At 30.9% G+C, this 27,971-nt stretch overlaps 2 protein-coding genes and 1 non-coding gene across 3 annotated transcripts; 1 reads left to right on the top strand and 2 right to left on the bottom strand.

The window, feature by feature from the left end:
- Positions 1-3,550: 3,550 nt before the first annotated feature.
- LOC112286568 (auxin transporter-like protein 3) lies at positions 3,551-6,550 on the bottom strand. Its single transcript, XM_090252894.1, has 8 exons — positions 6,291-6,550; positions 5,725-5,910; positions 5,476-5,588; positions 5,161-5,344; positions 4,939-5,036; positions 4,580-4,787; positions 4,173-4,433; positions 3,551-3,900 (listed from the first exon to the last, which is right to left on the bottom strand). The coding sequence occupies exons 1-8, from the start codon at positions 6,501-6,503 to the stop codon at positions 3,676-3,678; spliced, it is 1,488 nt and encodes a 495-aa protein (XP_090109020.1). The 5' UTR covers positions 6,504-6,550; the 3' UTR covers positions 3,551-3,675.
- Positions 6,551-9,592: 3,042 nt separating this feature from the next.
- LOC112286563 (proteasome subunit beta type-2-B) lies at positions 9,593-11,309 on the top strand. The gene is made up of 5 exons (XM_024528533.3): positions 9,593-9,875; positions 10,112-10,235; positions 10,436-10,553; positions 10,716-10,895; positions 11,071-11,309. The coding sequence occupies exons 1-5, from the start codon at positions 9,718-9,720 to the stop codon at positions 11,112-11,114; spliced, it is 624 nt and encodes a 207-aa protein (XP_024384301.1). The 5' UTR covers positions 9,593-9,717; the 3' UTR covers positions 11,115-11,309.
- Positions 11,310-15,644: 4,335 nt separating this feature from the next.
- Positions 15,645-15,716, bottom strand: TRNAP-AGG (transfer RNA proline (anticodon AGG)). The gene has a single exon. It is a non-coding gene; the product is annotated as a tRNA-Pro (tRNA).
- Positions 15,717-27,971: the final 12,255 nt, after the last annotated feature.

Genomic DNA, 27,971 nt, shown 5'->3' with positions numbered 1-27,971 from the left:
ATCTAAAACGGATTACAAATGAAACACTTAATGGCTTCAATGATGTACCTCAGATTACAAGAGTTCTAATTAATGAGGCTCAAAATGAACTTACTTAGATTACAATACCACTAACAAATATACCTTAGGTTAAAACATCAACAATTAAAAGGACTTGTGGATTAGATAAGCAACCATAAAAGAAAAAAAACTATAATATGTTGTGATTTTGGTATTGTTTTTGGAAGTTCCTACTAAACATACGAAACCATCAATTAATGACAATATGTCTATGCACATTATACCTTTATCTCACACTAGAGTAAACTTTGAAATTAGGAGGAATAAAACCAAGTTGGATACAAAATTATCTGTTCTATATTGAGCTATAAATGACCTTTGGAATAGACCATCTATTATAATAGATGAATCATTTGCATTCATGATGGCAAAAGCTCTTTCTTACGAGAAAGAGGATCTTGAACCTTAAACCATTCAGGAAGCAATGCATTGCTCTAATTGGTTAAAATGGAAAACTACCATTTAAGAGGAGTATGCTTCTTTGCGTAAGAAAAAAGTCTTTGGTTCAATTGTGGATACTCTTACTTCTCACCTTGTGAGATATAAGATGGTATTGATATGCAATCGAGATGCTAAAGGTCAAATAATCTACTACAAAGCTCATCTTGTTGCTCGAGGATTTATCCAATAGTTTGGCATTGATTATGAATCCACATATTCTCTAGTTATGGATTCAATTATATTTCAATATATTATTGGAATGGCAATTCATGCCACCCTTGAGATGTGTCTCATGGATGTGATAACTACTTATTTATATGGTTCACTTGATGCAAATATTTATATACAAGTTCTACCTTCTTTGAAAACAAAAACTCCAAATGCACTTTCTCTAGGATAATATTGTGGTATTAAATTACACAAGGCCCTGTATAGTCTAAAACAATCAAGACGCATGTAGTATCAATGTCTCCAAGTTTACTTAATTATAAATAAATTTGGAAGTGATCTACTAATTCCTTATTTATTTATTTAATGAAATAAAATTGATTTTGTAATTATTGCTTAATATGTTGATGATCTTAATCTAGTGAGTACTAGATCTGCATGTGTTGCAGCTACTAACCTACTTATATGTGAATTTGACATGAAAATGCTATAAAAAATAACTTTTTGCATTGGTCTTCAGATTATGCATGTCACAGATGGTAGCATTTTTTTCTACCAACTAATATATATTAGATTAATCTTATAGAGATTCAATATGATTGATGCTTATTCATTGTCCACACCAATGATTAGACGTGGTGGTAATGGTCATGATCCATATTTTTTGTACTAGGAGGAGGAAGAAATAATAGGAGAGTAATATCCATATCTTGTAGCAATTGGAGCACTTTTATATTTAGCAAAATCTACCAAATCAGATATTATATTTGTAGTTAATGTTCTTGTAAGACACAGTGCACGTCCAACACTACGACATTGGAATGGCATCAAATATTTACTATGTTATTTAAAAGGCACTGAAGATTTAGAATTATACTATACATGACCTACAAAACCAAAATTAGTTGGATATTCTGATGCAGGATATAAATCTGATATTGCAATAGCTAAATCTCAAATATGCTATGTGTTCTTAAATCATGAAGCTGCAATATCAAGGAAATCAGTGAAACAAACTATAATTGCAACTTCATCTAACCATACAAAAATTATTGTCTTACATGAAGTATCTCAAGAAAGTATTTGGTTGCGATCAATTGATAAACTCATTCAAACAATATGTGGATTTTCATATGATGATTCTCCAATCATCTTATAAGAAGATAATAGCACTTAAGTTGCACAGATATAAATTGGATTCATTAAAGGAGAGAAGATAAAGTATATTGATCCAAAGTATTTTAGTTATATTCATGAATTGATTATTAATGAAGTACTTAAGATCAAGAAAATTGAATTTTCAAATAACCTTGCTAATCTCCTCACCAAAGTTCTCCCTTTGTATAACCATCACTAACTTACTTATAGCATTAGCATGTAGAGACTTACTTTTCTAAAGCAAGAAAGTTAATGAACTCTTGACATAATATTGTATTCTTTTTCTTTTATCTATGGTTATGTCCTTAAATATAATAAGGTTTTCCTAGATTAGGTTTTAATGAGACAGTAGTTGTTAATCTTATGAGATTACAAAAAAAAATATAGATCATAATTCTATACATATAAATATTATGACAGGCGAAGAAGAAAGTTGAGAGCATTTAATATAGTCGGCACTCTCCATACTATTTATTGTAGTCTACAATATTTATTGTAGCTACAGTGTTTGGAATGTAGTGGAAAGACACTATTTATCTTCTCCCCTTCTCTTTGTATAAAGAATATAACTCTATCAATAAACTCACTTCTTGTGTAGGTGTTTCCATATGTATTCATATTACTTCTAGCTACTGTTGTTTCTCTTTTTCTAAAACATTCTCAACAATTTTGCATCTATTTGTTTGAAATATTGTAATATTTTCTAATAAAGTATGTATTAGAGATACAAGTTGCTTCATGTTTATGATTGTATGTAATTATTATATATATATATATATATATATATATATATATAATTATTTGCCTAAAATTAGAATATGATTCAAAGTAAGTTTCAAGTCTTAGATACCAACTTTCTTAAATAAAGTATGCAATGTGAAAAGGACTTGTGCTGAGAATAGGAGTTGCTATAAGAGTGAAGCAAAAGGGTTGAAATAGGACTAGAAATTGCTACAAGAGTGACAAAACTTTTTCAAGTTTAAAAATGCATTACAAACTTCTTTAGACAAATTGTCTTAGATAATTTATTTTATTTTATTTTTAGGAATGTATGTATTATGCCTAATATGTATATATATATATATATATATATATATATATATCTATATATTTAGGGCATATCCTTATATATATATATATATATATATATATATACATACATACATACATATTGCCCTTCATTACATTTGCATTACTAATTGTAATTTTGAACATAATATATAAAATAAGAAGACCAAAACATTACTTTGATTCATTGCAATTTGTGTATCCTTTCTATTTTTAAATTTTAAAAGTATGTTTTTAGAAGAACTGTGATTATTTCTTTTCTTTATTTAATATCTACAAATTGCGAAAAAACTCTTTTGAATTCTACTTGGAAGGTTGTACAAGCACATTTCAAAATTTTAACAACTTAGTAATGATTAGAACTGCTATTCAACATGTAAAATTTGGAAACAAAAACTGTAAAAATTCATGCAATATTATTCCAACTGTGTCAACAAAATTAATATAACTAGTTATTAGATGTTCACATTTATAGCATTGAAATTTGAATACATGCCTCTACTACAGTCTAATTTCTTATATCATTTATGTATATATATGTATATATATATTTCCACACACACAACATTTAAAAAATCAAAAAATCAAATTCATGCATGTAACAGGTTACAATAAATAACTGTTATTCTTCACCTCATGACCTCATCACGACAAATAACCTAGAATATTAATAAATATATATATTCGTATTAAAAATTTAATATAAAACGAAGAGGAAAGGATGGCAACAATTAGGTCTTCTATTCCTGTTATTACTAATGAACTCTTCTGAGAATAAACTCATGTGTGATAAGAGACATTTGCAACACTATGAACAGACTTAACAGGACATTGATAGCATTCAGCAAAAATGCCAAACGTTTCAATTTGCTTGATGAAGTTAGTGACACTCGCCCACCCTCCAAAGCCAAGGCCAACCACCAAAATCCACACACATAACACTATGTTTCCTCCGTACACAGCCGTCCAACTCGGAAGAAAACGTGGCGGCTTCTCCACAGAGCTCTACCAATACACATCAAAACACTTGTAAAACAAATAAAAAAAACACATAAAATACACAACTTTAACACAACTTTGCAGCATATTCAACATCACCATCCGAGAAACATAACTGAAAAGTGCATCGAAAACTTCACCTCATGACCTCATCACGACAAAACACGTAAAAGAAAAGAAAAAAAACAATTTTTGGATACGACAGAAAAAAAAGGGAAGAAAAGAATAGCAAAGGCCCTGTTTTGGAGAAGGAAGGGGGCTTTGGTTGGGGTGCAGACCTGTCGCGAGGCGGCGGAGCGATAGAACGCCATGTGAGCCACGCACGGGATGATGTACACCGTGAACGTCACCAGCAGCGCGCCGACCATGGAGTTGATGGGCCCGAAGAACGGAAACGCGATGGCGAAGAACCAGATGGGCACCATCACCGGTGCACGGCACAGCGCCCTCACCACCCACGCCCTGCTGCTGCGGTGAACCCCCAACATCTTCTCCCACATGATGTACAATGGCGTCACCGCGAACCCCACCGTGATGAACTGCACACCCAATGGCATTTGCACACATCCCACCCCACCCCACCGCCCCGCTGCTTCATTAGCATCAGCATCCTTGATGGATTCTTCTCACAGAATTGACGATGGACACGACGACGACGTGTGCGGTGAGTTGCGAAGTGGGGCACCTGGTGTATGAGCATCAGCACTACCGCCACATCGCGCGCGGCGCTTCGTGGGAGCAGCGACAGGGCGTTGGCGTGCGTGAGAAGTGTATCTCCGAAGGCCCAGTACACTGCCACTGCGGAGGGGATTGTCAGCGTGAACACGTACAGCGTCGCCAACAGGAAAACGTACTTGAACTTGCTGGGTTTGTACATGGCGTGCATGATCTCCCTGGCAATAGTAATTAGGAAGTTTGAGGGCCTTTTTTCTCTCTGAGCCTCAGTGAGTGACAATACAAAATTGCTGGAACAAAAATCGAGGAACGATTGGGATGAAAACCGTTGAGAGAGGAGCAGGAGGAGGAGCTCCCTTTTTTACTTACACTGTCACAGCGTGGCTTCCAAAGGTGTAGAGAATGTTGGTTGCTCCCGTGAAGTATAAAACCCTCGACACGGGGCCATTGTGCGTTACGCCAGAGGTCTGGAAAACATATTCAGGAATGCAGGAAGGAATCTATCAATCTATAAATCACCCGACCAGTTCAACTGCAAGTTAAGAAAGTGGTTGAGGATGCGAGTCGGTTCTAAAGTTTGAATGGTTTTACCTGGCCATATATGATGGATGCAATCGTCATATACCACGCTGTGTAAGTGATCATAATGAGTCCGAAGAAGGACCAAATGCGGTAGTTCTTAAACGATGGAATGAAGATGGTCAACATCGAGACGGCTCCGAAAATATACGTCCATTCTCGCTTGTTTATATGATCATTGATCAGAAATGTATTGCTGCATGCACAGGGATAAACACGTCCTGTTTGAAAAAAAAAAAAAAATTGCGAAGGATACTGAAGCATCATCCAATACAAAAGAGTGCAGTAACAGTAAAGTTGAAAATATAAACAATACATCTGAATTACCTCGCACATGCTATCAGTTGAATCACAGCTCCAAACAGGCAATATGTACAGTTGAATGTGAGGCCTACCCATTTCCAACGAGATCCTAGTAGACCATCCAACACCTCAAACCACTGCAAAAAGTTCCACAGCAAGCATCTACAAACGTTTATGGTTTGAAAACAGGGTTGCTTTGGCGATGTGAATTCCTACATCAAAGACTTACTTCGATATCCGCAATTTCGAAAGTGTGGAGGTACTGGACTTAACTTGAATGATGTGGTTTTTGAAGTTGTGGCCCTCTCTCTCCTTGCGGATGCGGTACTCCATGTACAACCAAGAGATCATGTAGCAAGCCCAGCACCCAACGATTCCATAAAAGACTTGGAACGCGACTCCCGAGCCATATCCCAGTTGGGCGAAAGAAGTGGGCAATGTTAACAACACTTGAGCGACCTACAACGACATCCTCCACATTAGAAAAAGTGAACGTAAAGATTTTCACCGGTACATGATAGTGTGAACTTAGACTAAGAGGACCAGAATTTTCTGAAGGTTCGAGAAGGAAAACAAGCAAGAGAGAAAACAAGCTAGATAGATAGATAGATAGATAGATCGATAGATTGATAGCTAGGCTGCAGAAGGTCAACCTCTAGCAGCAAAGGCCCACATAACTGCAACCTGGGCTTCAGCTCCCGACGGGAGAACGCACCTTCTTCACTGACCAGAGTGCCAATTCACAATGTCTTTGGCTACGCAAAGGAAGGAAATACGTTTTGAAACCGGTACGATTACTGATCTTTGTCGTATTTCGTCATAAGTGAAAAGATAAGAACCTGATTGGAGGCAGCGCTAAACCACGCGTCGCCGACACTTCCCCCGTGCCACAGGAGACGATTGATCTTGCCCTTCATGGAGGGGTCCGGAATGTTTCGATCGCTCTCCAGCCTCTGGTTCTGCAACTCCATTTCGCTGTAGTTTCCAGCATGCGAGGGCGGCTTGTCCGTTACACTGTTTGCCATGGCGACCTCCCTTCGCAACACAAGCATCACAGACAACCACACATCTAGAAGTCATCGACTCTCCCTCACGATGACTAACCAACAAGCAACATCCCACGGTTTCCCAGAAACACGACTCATCCGCAACCAAGACCATCAACGCCACCGCAGTCCGTTAACGTTCAACAACTTCACCCGAATCTCAGCAACCCTCTCATCTGCATACGATTTTGGCGCACAGTCTTCTGACGACGCTCAGGTACTCACAAGCTCAGACCCTGACGGCATCACTCACAGCAGAGATCCTCGGACACAGAAGAGCAGCAGCAGCCAAAGCAACAACAATTGCTCATGCACTGAAGAGACAAGTACCTCGCAATTCTGAGGTGTTGCAGAGATCTGTTGCTTCGAACAAGGGACCCAACTGGTGCAGAATCTTTTCTACACGATCTCGTGCATCGTCCGTTTCAAGTGATGACTAGAAATTCAACGTCTGTCTGTTATAGTCTTCTATTACTCACTCGCTAGCCTGCCAGCAGGAGGATCTGCGACATGAGCACAAGTTTTCCTCTTCCTGCTACCGCTGCATTGCCTGGGATAACAATCTGCTACAGTGTCAACTTCTTGTGCTTCTTCTTCTTGTGCTTTTGCTGCTGCTCCTGTTGCTGATGATGCTCGAGGTAACCATCGTCTACGGCATCATCATCTGGTTGTGCTCGCCAGCAACAAGCTCATGTATTTGTATGCAGATTGGTGGGAGAAGGGTCTAAAGTGGTGGACTTTCACGTCGGGATTCATCATCGTCATGCTTTCATATTAATCAAAACAGAAAAATGCTGTTTTAGTTACAATTAGGTTGTAAAATTATAAGATTACCTTGTTTGTGTGTGTGTGTGTGTTTTTTTGTTATTTTTTTGTAGAAATATTTTAGTTGTTACATATCATGCCATTGTGTTGAATTCTGTACTTTTATTGAAAATATGAATGTATAAAATATGATATATTTCAATCAGTTATCACAATTAAACAGATCCTTGTTAAATAGGTTTCAGTTTTGTGCTTAATTTATTTTATTTTATTTTTTCTATATAGTACAGTGCTTTTAAAAACATTGAGAAAAGGAATGGCTCAAATTATTCACAAAATAACATTGAAGTGGTGCTTCTACTAAAGTTTTAAAATTCTATGGAAGGCATATTATCAGTCAAATGGTTTACAATATACTTTATATAAAAATCATAGACTTTGTTGAGCATAAACTTTGACCATGTTTGTTTATTAACAACATATTATTTAAATTGTAATTTTGACATATGAAATAAAACATAAAATAGTAGATAATCTCATCAAATAAACAAAAATTATTTCTATGTGTACATTTCTATGAGTAATCAAAATAACATTAATAAAAACTTTAATTTTAAAAAAAGTTAATATGACTATTGGATAAGAATTGGCTTTTGATCTATGTCACTTTTGGTACAACTTTTTTCACATCAACTGAAAAGTACAATTACTTTGTGTGTAGTTATTCAATATTTATTATATTCAAAAGTTAATGAATAATTGAGTCTTCATGGCCCAATGTTGGATTGTAAACATTTCTATCAACTTTGTTGCCAATGTCGGAAGTTCATGTAAAATGTACAAAATTACATTACTTTTTGGTTTATAATAAAACACAAGTTTCCTACATCATGAATAGCAACTTTATTTTACTTTAGGTTAAGATTGTGAACTAGAGTGTTGCTAGAGAATGTTTTGTTATCACTGTTTAGCTTCAAGGTGTCATTCTTAATAGAAAATGTTCAATTAAATTGTTATAAGATAAATCCTTGACTTCTTGTCTTTAAAGTTTGAATTTGAAGCAATGCAATAATTTGTAAATGGACCCCACATCATTCACCTTGTGCTGGTAATAAAAGCAACCTTCTGTTGGAAGAAAGACGCTTCTTCAAGCAATGTAATTGCATTTTATTTTACTGATTATACATATTTATTAGATTGATTATAATCATAATTATAATAGTATTCTTATTTATTAGATTGATTATAATCATAATTATAATAGTATTCTTATTTATTAGATTGATTATAATCATAATTATAATAGTATTCTTATTTATTAGATTGATTTGACATAAAAAATTCAAAATATCAGTTGAATGTTTATATAACTTTAATCTACAGAGATATTTTTAAATTAATATTAAAGCTTACTCATATAATACCCAGTAAAATCATTTTTTGAATAAATTATATATAAATGTATTTTTTGTGAAAAAGAATACCATTAAGAGTGTGCTTAAATTAAAGCATTTACTAAAAAAATTGTATCCACATAGATGGGTATGAATGACTTATTATAAGTAAAAATAATTTAATCACAAAACATACTTAAAGTGTAGTTGTAAATATTTTATGTTTGAAGAAATGTATACTCTTTTAAATTCTATTAAAATTGTATCTTTTGAAATTGTTTTGCTAAAGACATGAAATAAAATAATAATAATAATAATAATAATAATAATAATAATACTAAACTTCAATTCTCATAAGCAATAATTAGTAACAATGCATAACAAAGAAAATCTGCACAAAATTATTTATTTATTTAAGTATTATTTTAAATATGGTTATCCCTTGTATTTACAAAAGTTGGCTTGTTAAAATTTACTTATACTTATATTAAGTTAAACTTAAAAAATAATATTTTCAAAAAAATAAAAATAAATAAAGCTTTGGCATAAATTAGCAGCTTCTTTTCTTGTGAGAAGATTAACAAAGCAAAGAACTATTGACACATTATTTTTATGCATGTCACTCCAAAGGAATTAGCTATTCAAACACATTTTGAAATGGAAACTTGAAGACAAGAATATAGTATTCTCATTTAAATATTTATTTTAGGGTATTGGTATATTTTTCATCGTAAAATTTTCAAACTTAATGACATGGCGCATAACGTGGCATTGAATGCATTAACACGGGCTATTTCCCATATTCAAACCGGACACGTCAGACCTGCGTCAGAGGCTCGATTTCTGATCTGCCTCTGACGTGGACGCGGGGCAAACGGCGGTTGCTGCGGCGGCGTAACGGTCTTTCACGACCTTGTGAACCACCCCTGGAACGATTGCCGTTACGCCCTACAACTGAATGTGGCAGGGAATTCGAAGTTGTTTGTGGGTTCGCTGTTTGATGGGCGATAGTTTCGTCGAAAATTTGGGTTTTGTTCGTTGAAGAGGGAAATCGAGAACCCATGGAGTGTCTGTTCGGATTCGTGGGGGATGGGTTTGCGCTGGTTGTCGCGGATACGTGCGCCAACCAGAGCATTGTGGTGCAGAAGACGACGGAGGACAAAATTACGTGCCTGGACTCGCACAAGCTTCTTGGTTGCATTGGTGAGAGCGGCGACAGGTGAGAGGCGACTGAATGGCCAATTCATTGCCAGTAGGTGCAAGATTTGCAAAAAGCCTTTGAGGGGAAGGAGTTGATTAGGACTTGGAGGTTTAATGCTGTGTGTTTGGTTTGACCCTGCAAGCACTGAATGAACTCATAGCGACACAAGAAGGAAACGCTGATCGTTTCTGTTGTGATTTTTTTATTGTTGCTGAGAGTGGTAACAAATAATACGGAGGATCGGGGTGGGGCAGGGTGCAGTTCTCTAATTTCATTCAGAAGAACATGAATTTGTACCACTTTCGGAATGGAATCCCCTTGTCGACATCCGCTGCTGCCAGTTTCACCCGCTGTGAGCTTGCCACAGCTTTAAGAAAGGTGTTTTGTTTTTGCCCACTAGGATGTTTGCAGGATGAGTGAATCTGTACCATAAATTACACAATTAATATGTACTTGAATCCACATCATTCAAATGTATTCATTGTTTAAGTATTCAAGTACATATGTGCATATCATTGTTTAATAGCAGACTTCCAGACATGGGAATTAGGATTTGAGTAGAGTTAGCGATTGTGCAGGCTCCATATCAGGTGAATATGATGATGGCTGGGTATGACAAACGTACTGGGCCTTGTCTGTTTTACTTAGATTACATTGCAACACTGCAAAAGCTGAACAAAGGTGCTCAGGGCTTTGGTGAGTGAATGCTCTCATTCCTATCCCCAAGTTCTCCATATGTGCTATGTTGAAATTGTGAGTTTTTTTATGCTGCAGGCATGTCAAAAAAGTTCTCTAGATTGTACTTATTTTCATGTATTCCCAGGACAATTCAATAAACAATTCCATGTGTTTTTGCAGGAGCATATTTCATACTTTCCCTGTTCGACAAGTATTACCAAAAGAATATGAATGTAGAGGAAGCGCTTCAGTTGGTAGACAAATGTATTTGGGAGATAGGAACAAGGATGGTTGCATCTCCAGCTAACTATGTAATCAAGATTGTGGACAGGAATGGTGCCAGGCTGTTGGCACGACGAGGTAGGCCTGAGCCTGCAGAAGAACAAGAGGATCTAATGCAATAACCAGCAATTTTAAACCAACTGCTACAATGAATTCAATGAACACTTCCGAGGTCACTTTCGCTCAAAGTATTAAGCATAGATCTAAAGACTGTTGGGTGAATGTTTGTTAATGATTATCTCAACATTTACAGGAAGAAATATGTCACCAAACTTGCCATATGCGAAGATATCTTAAAATAGTAAAGATTTCAAGTAATTGAAATGAGTCCCAGGCACATGATTGATCTTTTTCGTTCAACAAACCTCTTCGAAGGCACAAGGACAGCATTGTTTGTATTCTTTGCTGGCATTCAACGCTCCGCATAGAGCAGGAAGTCAAAAATCATGTTGTAACTAAATTGAAATTAAAATGTTGCATGTTTACAAATTATAGCAAATTTCTATGAAAAAAATAATTAATTAAAAGTTTGTCAAGTTAATTTCATAATTAGAATATTGTTAAAAATATTTAATAATAATACTTTTTTGGTTTTAAATGTTTGATATAAATAGACAAGCTATATATAAGGCAATGCTTTTGAAAGTCTATGATTTTTAATATTATTAATTTAAGAATCTATCAATTACAATTAGTATGTTACTTTGAAATTATTATTATTAAGTTCTATAATATATCATAGAATTTTTAAAGAAAAAAAATTAAAAAGATAAAAAAATAGAAATTATATCAAAGATAATAAAATAAAATAAGAAAGTATGTGTATTCAACAAAAAAACTAAAATGATAATTATCAAAGATAAAAATGCTAAAGACTAGATTGGAAATAAGAAAGATGTTGACAAGACTGAAGGATTCACTCTTGCCTCCATATATACTCTTTTAATATAAAGCTATATGGTGGAATTTTGTAGATCATTTAAGACATGTCTAACTTGCAAGACAAATTTTTAACATATGTACTACATGGTCAACTTATAAAATAAGTAGTTGACATGTGCAACACATGGTAAATTTGTTGGCTATTTTTTTAACCAATCAATCAACTATAACCACATATAAAGTCAAATTTACATCAATAAAGCTTCTAAGAAGCTAGTCATTGAGATGTTATCAAATTAATCTACTTTTACATACTTCTACTTAATTCCTCTTATTCTACTATTTATAAATATAAATATTGATGTTTTTAATATTAATACTTCTTATAGGAATAATTTCTAAAAAAAATAATAATTAAATATTGAGGACATTGAAATGGAGTAAATTATATTATCTTAGATCTAAAATTCTTTGTATTGGATCTTATATTTAATCTTGGTTGCTAAAATATTTCTTAAATAAAAACTAAAAGATATTTTTTTTATTTCTTCCTATTAATAATAACATTGTATTCTAGGAAAAATTTGAAACATTATTTTTATAAAAAAATGGTTTAAAAAATATAATTTAATACATAAATAATGCTAGTATAAATGTAATCTTTAAAAATTCAAAAATTATTTTGGCTTTTTTGTTCTATTCAAGCTTGTCTTTACAAATCAAGCATATAAATAGAGCTTTGGCCTAAAAAATTCTTAATAAAGATCTAATAATAGTTAATAAATTTTAAAAAATATCAAAGGACTTTTTATTGTTCTTGGAGTTTTTCAATCCATAATAGTCTAAAATTTTTTAAGATCCATCAAAAGGCCATGATTTGAATTAATATATTCTAAATAATCAATTTAAGTGTGTAAAATATACATTTTTTTTATCTTGGTGTATAGTTTTATACTTCTAAGTTTTTGTAAAACATAAAAAAAACATGATATTCATATTTGTATGTATTCTTAAAATAGTTCAAAATATCATTTAAATAATAAATAATAAAATCATCTAAAAATTCTTAAAAAAACATCATTCATTTAGGTGTTGAAAAAAATTTAGAGCATTTGTAAATTCAAAAGACATAGCATTATATTCCAAATAGCTATAACTTATTCAAATCATAGTCTATCATTCATTTTATTTTTTGTATATATCAAATTATATGTTTTTATAGATCCATTTTGATATAGATCTACTCTTGATGAAATTGATTGAATAGTGGTAATATTAAAAATAGAGGATAATTATTCTTAATGATAATCTTCTTAAGTTATTGATATTCCATATACGTCTGTAATAATATGTCATTTTTCTTTACAAATAAGACAAAAGATCTTATAAGAGATTTTGAATGGTATATAAAATTCTTAACTTAGTTCTTGAAAATACATTCTTTAAATGAAACCAACTCATTTTGTAATAAGTTATAGATTGATACAAATGGAGGTTGTGTTCTTTTTTAAAAATCAACTAAGTAATCGTAAAGATAATGATTTGAAAGTATATTTTCATTTTTCTTTTCAAACATGTTTTAATAATTATTACATTAGATTGCAATGTTGCTTGAAGTCTTTTTATTATTAAAATAAATATAATATATAATAAACAAAGCTTCTTCTTTTATAGCATACATAAAAGCCTTACTCATAGAAATAAAGATTTTGTTGTATTAGAATTATGATCCAATTTTTAAATAAAAAAAGTTTTAGTTAAACTAAAAAAAAATAAAGATTACAAGAAATCAAGTCTATTAAAGAGTTATATTTTTTTAGCCACAATAAACTTAAAATGATTATGTTAGAATAAGAACTAATGATATTAAATTATTATGATCATTTTTTGTTATATCTATAGAAATGGTTTTATAGGTAACCTCTCAAAAAGATAAAAGACAATCATCTATAACTTTATATATACAAGTTTAGTTTCTTTACTAAAAATATATTATATCTTTTAATAAAGCCTTCATTTAAAGAAAATTGAGGCTCTTGAATCTAATAAGATAAAAGCTTTGTAAATTTTAGATCTTAAGTAAACATCTATTATAAAACGAGAAGATTTTTCAAAAAAAAAATACAACTTTCACTGATTGTTGCTTAAGTTTTTAGCTACATAGTTTCTATTGTTGTTAGAAAAACTTGTTTTCCAATACATTATCTTTTTTAATAGTCATGCTTCTCATTCTAAGGTTGTTTTGCTTCTTTGAATAATTTTAACTAATATGCTTAAGTTCTCTACAATTTAAGTACAATTTTTCTTTATAATGTTAAGATTTTTCTTGCTTAGTGATAAATTTAGAACATATTGTATCAATTTGTATATTTTCCACTTTTAAAATTATGTGTTGAAAAGATATTGGTATTATCATAGAATTGTATAAATATTGAAACACATTTGTGTGAATTTTAGATTAAAATTTAATCTATAAAAAAATACTAATTAATAAATACATCATCATCCTACTTGATATCAACCATAAGTTGTCAAAACTATAAAACATATGATGGTATTAAATAATTTCTTTAATATAAAATAAAAATCTTATTGGTCTCAATACAAATTACATCATATTTTCTATATATAGAATATAGCTTTGCTAAAAAATCTTTAAATTATTTAATATTAGATTGTATTATTTAAAAAAAGATGAGAACCATAATATATTAAAATCCAAAAGCAATGTTGCAAAAAACTTGTAATATAAGAGTTGGATAACTTTGAGATTGAAGCTTAATTATCAATTATACTTGATTAATAAATCTTCAAAATTTTGATCTTATATTATCATAATTTCAAGGCAAAACAACTCTTGATTCTCTAACACTTATGGTGGTATAAGAAGTAATATGGTTTGGTGCAAATGTTGAGGTAGCTCGAACCATCTCTATATCTCCAATTCTAACCAATCTTATTGCTCTTTCTGGTGATAAATCGAATTAATACATTACAAACATTAATTCTCTCATTTATTCATGCATTTGTGCTATCATATCTTAATTTCAATAAGCTTTGTAATAATAATACAATGAAAAAAGAAGATATCTAATTTCACTTGAGATAAGTGATAAAAAAAAGAGTAAAAAGTGAAAGAAATTTTATGAATCATATCAATTAAAAAGTAAAGAATCTGCAACTTCTAATATAATTGTATTTTATGAAGAAAAAAAGATAATTTACTTTTAATTAAGAAATACAAAGATTTGATATTATAAATGAAAGCTTTTCAATCTACAACAAAAGAGTGCCAAAACACATAAGTAGAATATGATATGTGTTAAAGAGAGATGTTCAAAAAAATTAAAAATTAATATATATATATATATATATATATATAAGAAATAATCTTTACTAAGTTTTGTATGGTTTCAATATTATTATTAGTATTATATTTTTAGGATGTTGCTAATGCCACAACAATTTTTATTACTACCACCAAAGTTTTCTATTCATTCCATGTCACCATAATTCTTGCTATTGCCACCACAATCCACTACACATTCAATAACTTTCTTTAATTTTTTTGTTCTAATCTAAAATTAGATAATATGTTTAATGTATGTTGTTTTTTCAAGTTGTATTAGAAATAGCTAAAAATTCAATAAGGATGAATTATAGTGGTAGTAGCAAAAATTGCGGTGACATTAGCAACACCATGTGTTAAAGACCTATCAAGCAAGTATGCATTGTAAGTATACATAGCAAGTATATTGTGATATCACCTCAGTGGTATGTGCTAGAGATTTGGAGAACAACAAAGGAGTGCCAAAACACATAAGTAGCATTTGAATAATTAATCAACATAAATGTACAAAATTATTTTACTCACGACGTCACCTGTTCCATGGCGGCTATGAAACTTCAACTCAATTTTGAAAAATTCAAAAGTACTTGAGATGGGGGGTATCGGGAGAATCGAACTCCCGACCTCTTGCACCCTAAGCAAGAATCATACCACTAGACCAGATACCCGAGTGGAGAGGAACAATCCACTAAATGACCGCGAAAGTGGTGTTGATTGTATTATTTTTTTACAAAATATTAGGACACACCACGAAAAGTAAACCTCATCCTTGGCAGCTAGAAGTCTTGCAGCCGTAGGAAATCCGCATCCATGAAACAGCTGCATACTGTTGAACTCCAAACCTGTATTTCTGCCTCAAAAATCTGGACTCCCATCAATGGCTTATTCATCGTGGAAGCCCTAATTCAAATTCTTGTCTCGAAACTGTAGTCAAAATCAATCTAGCTGCAGAACATGGCACTTGTTGATGTCGCTAATCATTGGCGGTGTGAGATATTGAGCACGCAATTCTGTGCCTAGTTCTGCTGCAGGGCATTGAGGCTCGAGTCAATTGGGTAATGAGATCGTTCTTGTGTGAATAGTGGTGTGGGTTAAATCGCCTCGCTGTAATTGTGACAAGGGGATATTGAATCAAAAGTGAGTAACACTCCTAGTGACACCGTTACTACATTTAAGGTTGCTAGTTTCTACTCACAGGACTTTCCATGGGATATTGTACACTGGATTTCCTGGAGTTGAGCCAAACCGCCGCAGGCTGACTTAGATTTGGAGCTGTAAGACCCATATGTTTTGGCATCAGGGGAGGCATCATCAAGATATATTATACGCCAACTGGAGACGCTGTGCCATCTGTTGGTTCCGTATCATGCAAGGGTTTGTGCGTTGTTGTCCTCGTTGTCAGATTTCCTCTCTCCATATTATTGTGGTGACTGGATTGAGCTCCGTGATGATCGGGTTATACCCAATATACGCTATTCTGAAAGTCTATTGACCATGTGGACAGAACGAATCTGAGAGCTACTTCTCCTATCCAATGTCTTATGACCACTGGGTTTAATATCAGTAGATTGAGCGAACCCCATTCGATGTCGAACATTGGTCTCTTACGATGTTACGATGTTTTCAGCTAATAGTGTGCGACTTTTTCTCGCTATGGTACGTACGAATCATGTGAAAGTAGCGGGATATTGGTATGGAATGTGTTTCCCTGCGTTCAGGACTTAGGGATAAGTAGCGAACGCTATTAATAGCACGTCTGGACTCGAGATGTCTTGATAAAGCTCATACGCCGATCCTCTTTGCAACTATACTGTACTCTATCCTGCCTGCTCATTTCAAGTTGATTCCGTAAGGCTGTTGAGTTTGGATCAGATTTTGTCTAATTGTCCTCGCAGATGCTTGAGTAGCTTTTCTAAAGCCCATCATTGGCAGGGGATTTTGGCCTCGCTTAATTTATCTGCCAGTGAACTGAGGATTCTAGTTGCTACCCATAGGTGACTATTAATAGATAACGTAATGGCGATCTTGTGGATGAATCCGAAAGATCATTGTGCTGCCCCGTTTGCCGTGATCCTGTAGAAGGCGAGAAATACTTGGGAGGTCTGAATGCTCTCTTGATCTAGCCCGTACCCACAAACTACGTAAGCCACCTTCTGCTGCTCGATGATGGAACGCCTTTCCCCGTCAACTACTAGCAAAATAGAGTACTCTCCGCCACCAGGAAAGTGATACCTGCATCGTACACATGGTAGTGCTTAATTTTGTGCGCTGGTGATCATGGCATCCACTAACAGATTCTTGTGGCGACACATTATATTCACATTACTGTCCGTTTTACAAGTCCTGGTAGTCATTCTGGCTGGTGTACTGGATGCGCTAGATGCTTTTTAATCAGAATCCAAAGTCTTGAAGTTATGAAAGTCCTGGATGCCAAGCTTGCTGGACCAATGATACAGAAAAATACTCTCAAGTGCAAATTCTACCGTAAAACCCCAAGAAAAAATTAGGGCTCCGGCAGGGTTGCCAAAGTCTATTGCAACCTGTAGTCTGGCAAGAAACATAATCTAAATAATCATTTGTTGTCATCAATTAATGGTTCACAATCACAGTCATTGCAGACACTAAAGAGGAATTCAGTTACGTACATGATTTTATTTAATCACGTGTATTAAAAAAATTAGAATAAAAAGTTAACAGTAGTTGAAAACATTGCACATTCTTACTATATATTATAATTAATAATGCTGTCATACAATTGATATTAAACTTCCAAAACTATATATAAACACTTGGTCACAAATATATAAGACTTTTTGTAATCATGATACACTTTTACAATTACCTGTTTCTCTACCAAAATTTACTTACCTAAATTGTATGTAAACGTTTTAAAGATGTTGCATAATTTACAATAAAATGTCAAAGGCTTAAACTACAAGTACACTCCAAATTGTTGTACGTACATTCATTATGTATATACAAACACCCAAGTTGTTTGATTGGCTAATCCAAACCCCTTCTTCCTTGTGTTGACTTGACACAAGAAGAAGAATGGAATATCTGTTGGAATTATGAAGTAGGGGAGAGGAGATTGGGACTCTTGTCAAGACAAGGAAAAAAGGAGGAACGTATTGGGATTTGTGTCATGACAAGGAGGAGGAGATTTAACACTTACTTTGTGACAAAGAAGAAATGATTAGGACCTGCACTAGAACAAAGACAAAAAACAGGATGTGCAAAACTTGTGCTAAGACAAGAAAATAGAGATTTGGATCAGCCAATCATAGGACATAATAGGTGTATGTGACACACACACACACACACACTAAAATAAAATAAAATAAAAATAAAAATAAATTCCTCATGTTAGCTTCACCATATCTATTCCAGGAGCTCTAAATAGCCATTCCAATGGACAGGGTGCGTCCAAGCCCCATGCAAGTTGTCTACTTTCGCACCTTAGCACAAACCTAAAGCTTAAATCTTTGTCTTCAACAAAAAGCTCATTACTTTCACAAGAAGAATGTGTACAAGAATTGACTCTTATACATTGAAGTGAATGATATCCCCTGTACATCCGCGGATGCACTGAAATTGGAACTATGCAAGAATCATATTCAAAAAGTAAGAGTGCCATGAATCGTGATTGCAATGCTGTGAGGCTCATGCACTTGCTCATCATGTGTACAAATGAGGGCCTCAGAGATTGTACAAGACTTGCTTCCACTGCCTCATCTCTTGTCAAAGCAACTACCTTACATGCATGGCTACTAAATAATTCACCAAAGCATTGAGAATAAAAATAGGGTGTTGTTAATGTCTCCACAATCATCACAATTTGCTACCCACCATGTGTCACCACAGTTTGTGGTGGCAATGTCAAAAACTGATATTGTCACCACAACTTATCCTTTTTTAATATTTATTCATTTATTATTTGAAAAATCAACTTTTTGTATAAATTCAAAAATAATATGTATGCATATACATATATATATATATATATATATATGGGAATAAAAAAACTAAATAAGTATGTTATGGTAGTTGTGGTGGCAATAGCAAAAATTATGGTAATATGTTATAGATGGCAAATTGTGGTGGTAGCAGTAAAATTTTTGGAAGTGTTATCTAATTACTTAACAAGTTCTTTAGAGTTCAATTTTCAATCGAAAATATTTAAGAGCTTTTTTATATTGGTTATGAGTTTTTCTCTAGAATTCAAATTGCATCTACAAATCTACATTACAGATGAATGAATTTTTTTCTAAAATAATTTGATTTTATATTTATTCAAGAATTGACACCAATTTCAACCTCTTCATTCAAATATGATAATAATTTCTAAAATATCATATAAAAAAACGTTTTTTTGTATTAAATCACTTGTAGTGTTGATATTGTCATATTACATATACTATAAAAAAAATTGTCTCTTAATAATTTTATTAACAAATTGAATAAAAATTAAAAATTAAAAAACTAAAAATAGATGAGAATAAAATAAAAATCTTAAATCTCTTATCAAAGCTATTGTTATTGCACACTTTACAGATAACTCTCTCAATGCTATAATTTTTTAAATTAAAGTTTTTATTTTTATTTTTATTTTTGTAAACAAAGTTTTTGATACTATGGTATTTCTACACAATTAAAAATTTAAATAAAAAGATTGATCGAATACAAGATATGACTAACTAATAGAAATATATATTTAAAAATAAAAATAAAAAACTAATGTGCCAATATTTTAAATTCTCCAATGTCATTGAATCCACTCCACATTCTATTAAGGTAGGTTGTAAACTAGAATTTTATATTTTAAAAGTCCAAGTTGGTTCTTGAACCTTTTTATTCTATTATTTTTCCTCCTTAAAATTTTATTTGTGGTGTTATTTTCTTGTCTTTTTTTTTAAGAAAATGATATTAATAATGTCAATTACAATAATAACTCTAAAGTAATATGTAGAATTAAATTAACATACTTCATAAATATGTTAATTTCTTATAATATTCAAATAATTTATGAGTCTTTTTTTCTTATATATATATATATATATATATACACACACACATGCTTTTATGTAATGAAACCACATATTGTTTATGAAAGATAATTATATAATTCATCATTTAGTAATTTACACTGGTGATTGGTTGTTTTCTTATCTACACCAATCAATATCCGTTTACTAAAACATCTTACCATTTAATTATGATACAAATTTTGCAACTATTTCTAAACAAAAATACATGAACTTTTTTTATTTTATTTTATAGATTAGATCTCAAGTACTGTGTGATGGGTTGATTGATTGGAATGTTGGCAATATCAAGAGACACATGCCAGACCAACTCTGGCAAACATGTTTTCAATCAATCTCGACAACATATACTGGAGTGCATGAAAGAGAGAACAGTAGAAACCCAGTAGGGAAAAAGGAAAAAAGTAAGCATTAAGGAAAGTAAAGGCAAAAAGGCGAAGTAAAAGAAAAGAAAAAGAACAGAAATCAGGAACCGAAAACGAGATTTCCAGAAAGAAAACGAAGGGAGAAAATGTCAAAGAGAAACTACGACGAAGCAAAATGTGATAAAATGCAGAAGACACCCACCGACCAAGCGACCCATGAATGCATTTTTTGCGATCGATGTACGGGTCAATCGACGATTCGAAGTGGCAGGCTCTGGATTATACCGCGCAAATTTCCGCCGATTCCGGGTTCGGCAACCCACACTCTCATTCGCGTCTGATTTGGCACCGAAATGAATTCTCCATCGACGTTTGTATGTAGCTGCAGCCCTACCGACTCCCGACTTCAGACATGATCGCTTCAGAGCCGACTGATACGCTCGCGCTCGTGCCGTTCCTTTGTGCAGCGGGATCCAAGGATGCGAGCAACACCAGTGGGTCAGCACATCCAGCGTGGATTTGTTTCGGTGACATGTTTTTGCAAAGTGCTGGTAACTTGATCAATCGATGCAACCTTGGTCACGTTCGCGTCCACATGGCCTTGCAGCTCTGTGAGTCGGCGCCGCAGTGTGCAGGTTGTGCTACCGATGCAGCTGCGGCGAATTTTAGACCGTTCCCATCCTGTGTGCAATGCGGTGACGAGGGCTCCCGGTAGATGCTTTAACACGTTGTTCGTTGTATGGCAGCGAGTTTGCACTAGAATCCTTACCAGGTTTCAGGGTTTAGGGTTTCGAATTTTTGTATGTAAAACGTCACTAATGTTTTTCTTGAGAAGTAAGGATTTGAATTGTTGCTCAGAACTTTGTGGTCTGGACGACAATCGAATTTCATGAATGGGATTTCATTTGCTAGTTGAGTGCATTTTAAACAAGATTTTAGGGCCAAATTCGAATTTGGTTCACTACTTTTCAAAACGTTGACAAAGAGTTGAGATGATTTTATAGTATTAGAAGAGTATTAAAGTCTGTTGTGTGAATATATATATATATATATATAGAAAGAGAGAGAAAGAGAGAGAGAGAGAGAGAGATTTAAAGAAAACTATGATTTATTATCCCTATTGTATGGTTTATTAAATTTGATTATATGAAGTAATAATATAGGATTTTGATTACTCACATAAACAAATAGAAAATCATGTAATAAAATCTAGACAGATTTTTAGAAACCATTACGTTTTTTTTAATGGAGAATCTAAGTACTCAAAAATCAAGAAGTTACTGATTTAATATATTGAATAAAATATATTGTTAGGATTTAAAAATATATAATATAGCATAAATAAATAAGTAAAAATACACATACTGCATTTAAACAATATACCATGATATAAGCAATTAAATGTTTCTTATTCTAATTAAAATTATCATATAATAAATAATGGAAAATAAAAAAATATTCAATCAAATAAATAATAACATTCATATTTTTTAAATATTACTCAAAAGTTTAGTTTATTATTTTTTTCATGAGAATCAATAGAATATTTTAATTTGCTTCTAATATCCCAAGGATTACTTTTATAAATAAAAAAATGTATACTTTATTTCTTATTTTAACTTAGTTTTATCTGATGGTTCATAATTAAAATAATTTTAATTGTAGTGTAATACTTTTTTAAATATATATAAAAAATAAAACAAATTAAATTAATGATATTGTTTAATGGTATTAGTGGTTTAGTTAAATAATTTTAATTCTATCAATGTGTAAACAATCTATCAATACATTAAACTACAAAACACACGACATAAATTTAAATGCAAATAAAAATAACTTTAATTATCTAATTAATAGCTGCAAATATTTATTTGTATACCCTATAATATGTTTCAAAGATAATGTGGTTATATGTTTATAATAATAATTTGTACTAAAAATAAACCTAAAATTAGATTTAGATTAGATATTAATTGGTATTTAAACTTAAATTTGGACATGGATTTGAATATAGATTAATATGAATTTAGACTCAATATTTATTCAACTTTAAATTCAAATATAAAGATGAATACATTATACTACAATAGTGGTGTTTTATCTATTAATGCAATTTGATTATTATCAAAAATTATCTTATAAACAAAAAAATATCAATGAAATGTATGATTTTTATATGATTTTTATATGAAAATGTATGATTTCTTTATAATTTTTTTTTGATATAATTTTTTTTGACATAATGATTTCAATAAAAGAAATCACAATATAATTAAAACAATAATTCCTAAGACATTATTATTAATATTATAATATCAAATTATACCAAAAAAAACTCCTTATACAAAGACATCTTTTTATTTTTTTTCATTTTATATTTTAAAGTTCATATATTTTAAAAGTTGGATTAATATCTATAATATTGTATATAAATAAATATACAAGTACATGCTTATATATTTTATGTTGAATACATTTATGGAGAATACTAAAATGATTCACGCATTTATTATATTAATCCACTCTATTGTAGCCATCATTACAATCATAGCCATCATTCCAATCTCCTTCATTTTTAGTCTCTACTCCCTTCATTCTCAATTCTCATCGCAATCTCCTCATTCCCATTCTCCACTCCTCCTATTTCTAGCTCTTATATCAATCTTCTTTGTTTCCAATCCTTGCTCTCTTAGTTTTTAGCCTTTGCTTATAATATCCATTATTATTACCAACTCTCACCCTAACTTTCATTTCCATATAAATAACAAGAAAAAAAATTATTATTTTTTATACATTTGGTGATTATGACAAGTTGAGCTACAAAATCTATGAGAACAATTTTGAGCATGTCTAAGAATTGCAAATGAAGAAACCAATATTCTACTAGCAAAGGCCCTACCTCTAATTGAATAAGATAAATCTACTCTTCTTTTCTAGAGGCCTTTAAGATCTAAATTCAAAAACTATCAATTAGAGAATCAAAATTAGGGGGATTCATCGGTGAGGAGAGGTATCACTATTTTTTCACAATGTCATCAAGAATATTTTTATTGATAATGTGTCTGCCAAACTTGTTGAGATATTGAACTTGAGATTGAAAGAATATTACACTGGAATAAATGGCTTCACAATAGAATGAAAAATGCTTGTCATTTATGAAAAATATGCAAATATTTTGCAAGGAAATGTGACAAATTTGATAATACTTGAAAAAAAGAAGATCCTTGCAAAAATGATGCATCTAGTGCCTGAAAAGCACCAAACACATACAAAAAAATATAAAAGTTGCTACAAAGGCTTTGAAGGACATGAGACTTTAATATGAGAGAAATACTTTGTGGAAAAAAAGTGTCAACTATAGATAGATAAAAATTGTATTATTTAGGTTGCTAAGAAGTGAGGTAAGAATAAATAGAAAAGATGGCTTTTTAATGAAGTTCCAAAAAGATCAATAGAAGCTTTTGTGAGTTTGAGTTCTAGTAGATCAAAATTATTTCCAAGACTTCTTATCTAAAGATAATATAAATTGGAATGTGGTGTAATAGACATCAGTTTGCAAAGTTATGGATATGATTAAGAATTATGGCCAATACCATGCTTTTGCAATGAGGTTGATGGCAATTCTACATTGGATGCACTATTATCATGATATATGCCATTTAATAGTTGAATGATAGGCATTCATGTGCATTATGCCAACCTATCAAGGACATGAATTTTAAAGAACTAAAATATCAATATACTCTTATGTCACTTAAAAAAGATAATATTATTTAAAGATGGTATAATATTAAATCAAAACAGCTATTACCAAAAATAATAGACTAAAAAATCTTGAAACAATATTAAAGACTAAAAAGACATTGAAAAGAGCAAAGAGGGCTTCATTCTTGCTTCCATATATACTATGTAACTAGGCACTATGTAGCAACGTTTTATAGGACCTCCAAGTCATGTCTAATTTGTGAAACACGTGTCTTAACTTGCAAGGCAAGTTTTTTATATATAGACCATATTATTACTTTGAATCATAAGCTATCAACATGTATGATACATGGCTAATTAGTTGGCCAAGTTTCTAATCTACTAATCTACTAATCAACTAAAAACATATATAAAGTCAAATATACATCTGTATAACTTCTAAGAAGCTTTATTACAAGATAATATCAAATCTATATATATTTACCTTCTATCAACCATTTCTTATCTAAGTAAATATATATTTTTATAATACTACCATAAATATGAAATTAGTGGTTTTTTGTTTTAATTTATTTACTTGTTTTAATTCATGTATTTATTTGTTATTTTAATTCATATACTTGTTTTAGTTCACATACTTATTTTCTTGTTAATAGAGGATTAGCCAGAAGATTGATAATCAAAAAGATTAGAAAATGAAAATAAGAAAAAGTTAGACTATAAGTGGTGGTTACTCATTTTAAAGTCTTCTTGGTGACTTTTGGATAAAGAAGAAGATAAACCATAAGTAGTCATTATTCATCTTAGAGTCCTCTTGAAGACTTTTAAATCAAAGAAAAAATAGACCACAAGTAGTAGTGAGTCATCTTAGAATCATCTTGGTGACTTCTTAGACAAGGATAATAATAAAAGGGACCATTTGTGGTGGAGAAAAAAAGGGACTTATTGGAGGAAGAAAGAAGTACAAAATAATGTTTTTGATGGTTATTGTATCTTTGATTTTGGTTATTAAAGAGGTCAGATTTTGAGTCTTAGATTTTTTTTTATTTCTTATTATCATTGATTGTAATCTTTGATTAAAATAAGGATTTATAAAATTATTTAAGATAAGTATATCTACTTATATACAAAGTCTCAAAACAAAATTTAACCATGTCAAGGAATAATAAAGTGCTAAAGAAAAGAAGTCTAGTAAGATTACTAATTAAAGGGAATAACTTTGAGGGATCATAATTTAATGTTTATAAGAGCTACTATTATGAAGCTTAGAGTGTGATTGTATTAAAAATTCAAAAATACACTCAAAAAGTTTTAAAGAATTTTAATATTTTAATTGAAAGGTATACATAAAAAAATAACTAAGAATAAGATTGTAATGAAAAGATAGTAATCAAAATATTAGCTTAGGTAATTTCTTTTTATAGATAATTTTATTCATCAAGTATTTAAAATTTTGAAATATAAAGTAGAGATAAGATATTTAATTTATTATAAAATATTTCAATTCATTCTATTAATTTTATATTAAATTATATAAAACTAAAGTGAGGTAGGTCCATAGGAGAACATGAATCTAATTCAAGCATTATCAAAGATAAGAATTCGATGAAGTCAAATAAAAAGTGAAATATTTTTCAAAAAAAGATAAAAAAATAGAAATAAGAACATATTTATATTAAAAAAAATAGAATGGCTATTTCTAAAATACAAAAAAACTAGAGAGCCTTAAAACTAGTCTAGAAATAAGAAAGCAGTTGATAAGAATAAAGAAGGCTTCATTCTTGTCTCATATATATTATCTAAGTAAGAGCTATGTAGCAAAATTCTATAAGACCTTTAATACATGTCCAATTTGTGAAACATGTGTTTTAACTTTCAAAGCAAGTTTTATATATGAATGATACATGATTAATTTATATTATAAGCTATCAATATGTACATCACATAGCTAATTTATTGGCCAAGTATTCAACCTATCAATTACCTTTATACTAATATAAAGATGAAACTATATTTATAAAGCTTCTAAAAATCTTTTCTATAATATATTATTAAATTAAATTTATTTTATTTATTTCTTTTTATTCATATTATCTAAATGAATATTGGAGCTTTAAGTAAAGCTCAAGACTTGGAAATAATTGAAAAGTTTAGAAATGACAATATCTAGATATATGTCCATGATATTATTCTTCCTTTTAGGAGGGAGTTTTATAAGGAATAATAATCATATGTAGATGAAGTCTAAGATGCGATGAATTATATTTACTACATATTTTGAACTTTGTTTTCCTTGAAGGTAGTTGATAGATTCTTTCTTCTATCAATTATGTTCTATTTTAGAGCTAAAAGACCACCTTGATATTCAATTTTTATTGAGGCCTTTATAATTTTCTTCAAATAAAATATTTGTTACACCTTTAGGTATTCTTCCTACCTCTAATAAAATCACCAAACATCAAGAGTCTCTTTCAAGGTTATGATACCAAATATGATGTATCTTGCCATTTATTCAAGAAAAAACATATCCTTTTTGATGAACTTCATCTTTATTATGTCATCTTAAAGGCTATAATAGTCGCAATGTTTCATTTGATAAATTTGCAAATAATAGTTCTTGAATTAAATCTATTGATTATTGATTCTTCATCTCATTAGCATCACAAATACAAAGAATTTAAAATGAATGATAGAAGATGAAATAGAATATTTATTGAATATTTTTATTTTTATTTTTTATAGTAATTAGTTGCTTGATTCTTTATCTTAATTATAATGGATGTTGTTGATAAAAAGCTTTGACCTTCTTTTTTGCATTTCCAAGATTCTTTGATGACTCTCATGTGTATTTACTAATATCATATCTATACCAATGAATAAGTTATCCCAACTTATTTCAGTCTTCTTTTAAATCTAAAACTTCTTTCACTTGAAACACTTGATTATTATCTACTTTTATAGGAGGTAGTGGTATTTGTCTTCTTTTCATTACATTTATTATTTTATTATTAAAGTAAATAAAAATAAAAATAAAAATAAAAAATTTATCTTATAGAAGTTATTATCTTATATAAGCTGTTGATGATTAAACAATTAACTTTTGATATGTGTAAAGGCATCCTATGAATAAATGATTCGATCAAGAGCCAAGAATTTAGGTCTAGTGGACAAAAAATCAACTGAAAATATCTAATGTTTAGGTAAGAATATAAAGTATATATTATAGGATATCCTTGAAATAGATGAATTGACAAAGGATCCTTGGAGCATAAAGAAAATATTAAAGATATATCTTCATAGTTGATAAGATATCAAAAGATATACTTGGTATATCTTTGGATGGACATAAAAGCGAATGGATGGAGTTTGTTGTTAAAAGTAGCAAATATCACCTATATGTAACAAGTATTGGAAGTGAGAGTTATCTTATTTTATCCTCTCTTTGTATGCAACCTTGTTAATGCTATATATTGTGACTTTAAAGTTATCTTTTATGAATAGTTTATAAGTCCACTCACTTTTTTTTTATAAATTTTGAAGTTCTTTGAAGTCTTTCTTGATGTATGAAATAGATCTTATGATTGTTGCTGATATTAGTATTTGATATTTCTTAAACTCACTTTTATATCTAAATATTTATTTTATTCTATTTAAACTTCATTTCTAATTTTTCTCTTACTTGTTGTTAAATTCATATATAATCTTAGAGGTTGTTAAATACTTTAGAATGATATTTTAAAATATTAATATTCTATTTCTTTACAGAGTTATATTAATAGAATATTAATATTTTACTTTTACATGCTAT

This window comes from Physcomitrium patens, chromosome 9, assembly GCF_059467195.1.
Source record: "Physcomitrium patens ecotype Gransden chromosome 9, ASM5946719v1, whole genome shotgun sequence".
NCBI lineage: Eukaryota > Viridiplantae > Streptophyta > Bryopsida > Funariales > Funariaceae > Physcomitrium > Physcomitrium patens.
This window is presented reverse-complemented; position numbering and strand designations above follow the sequence as displayed.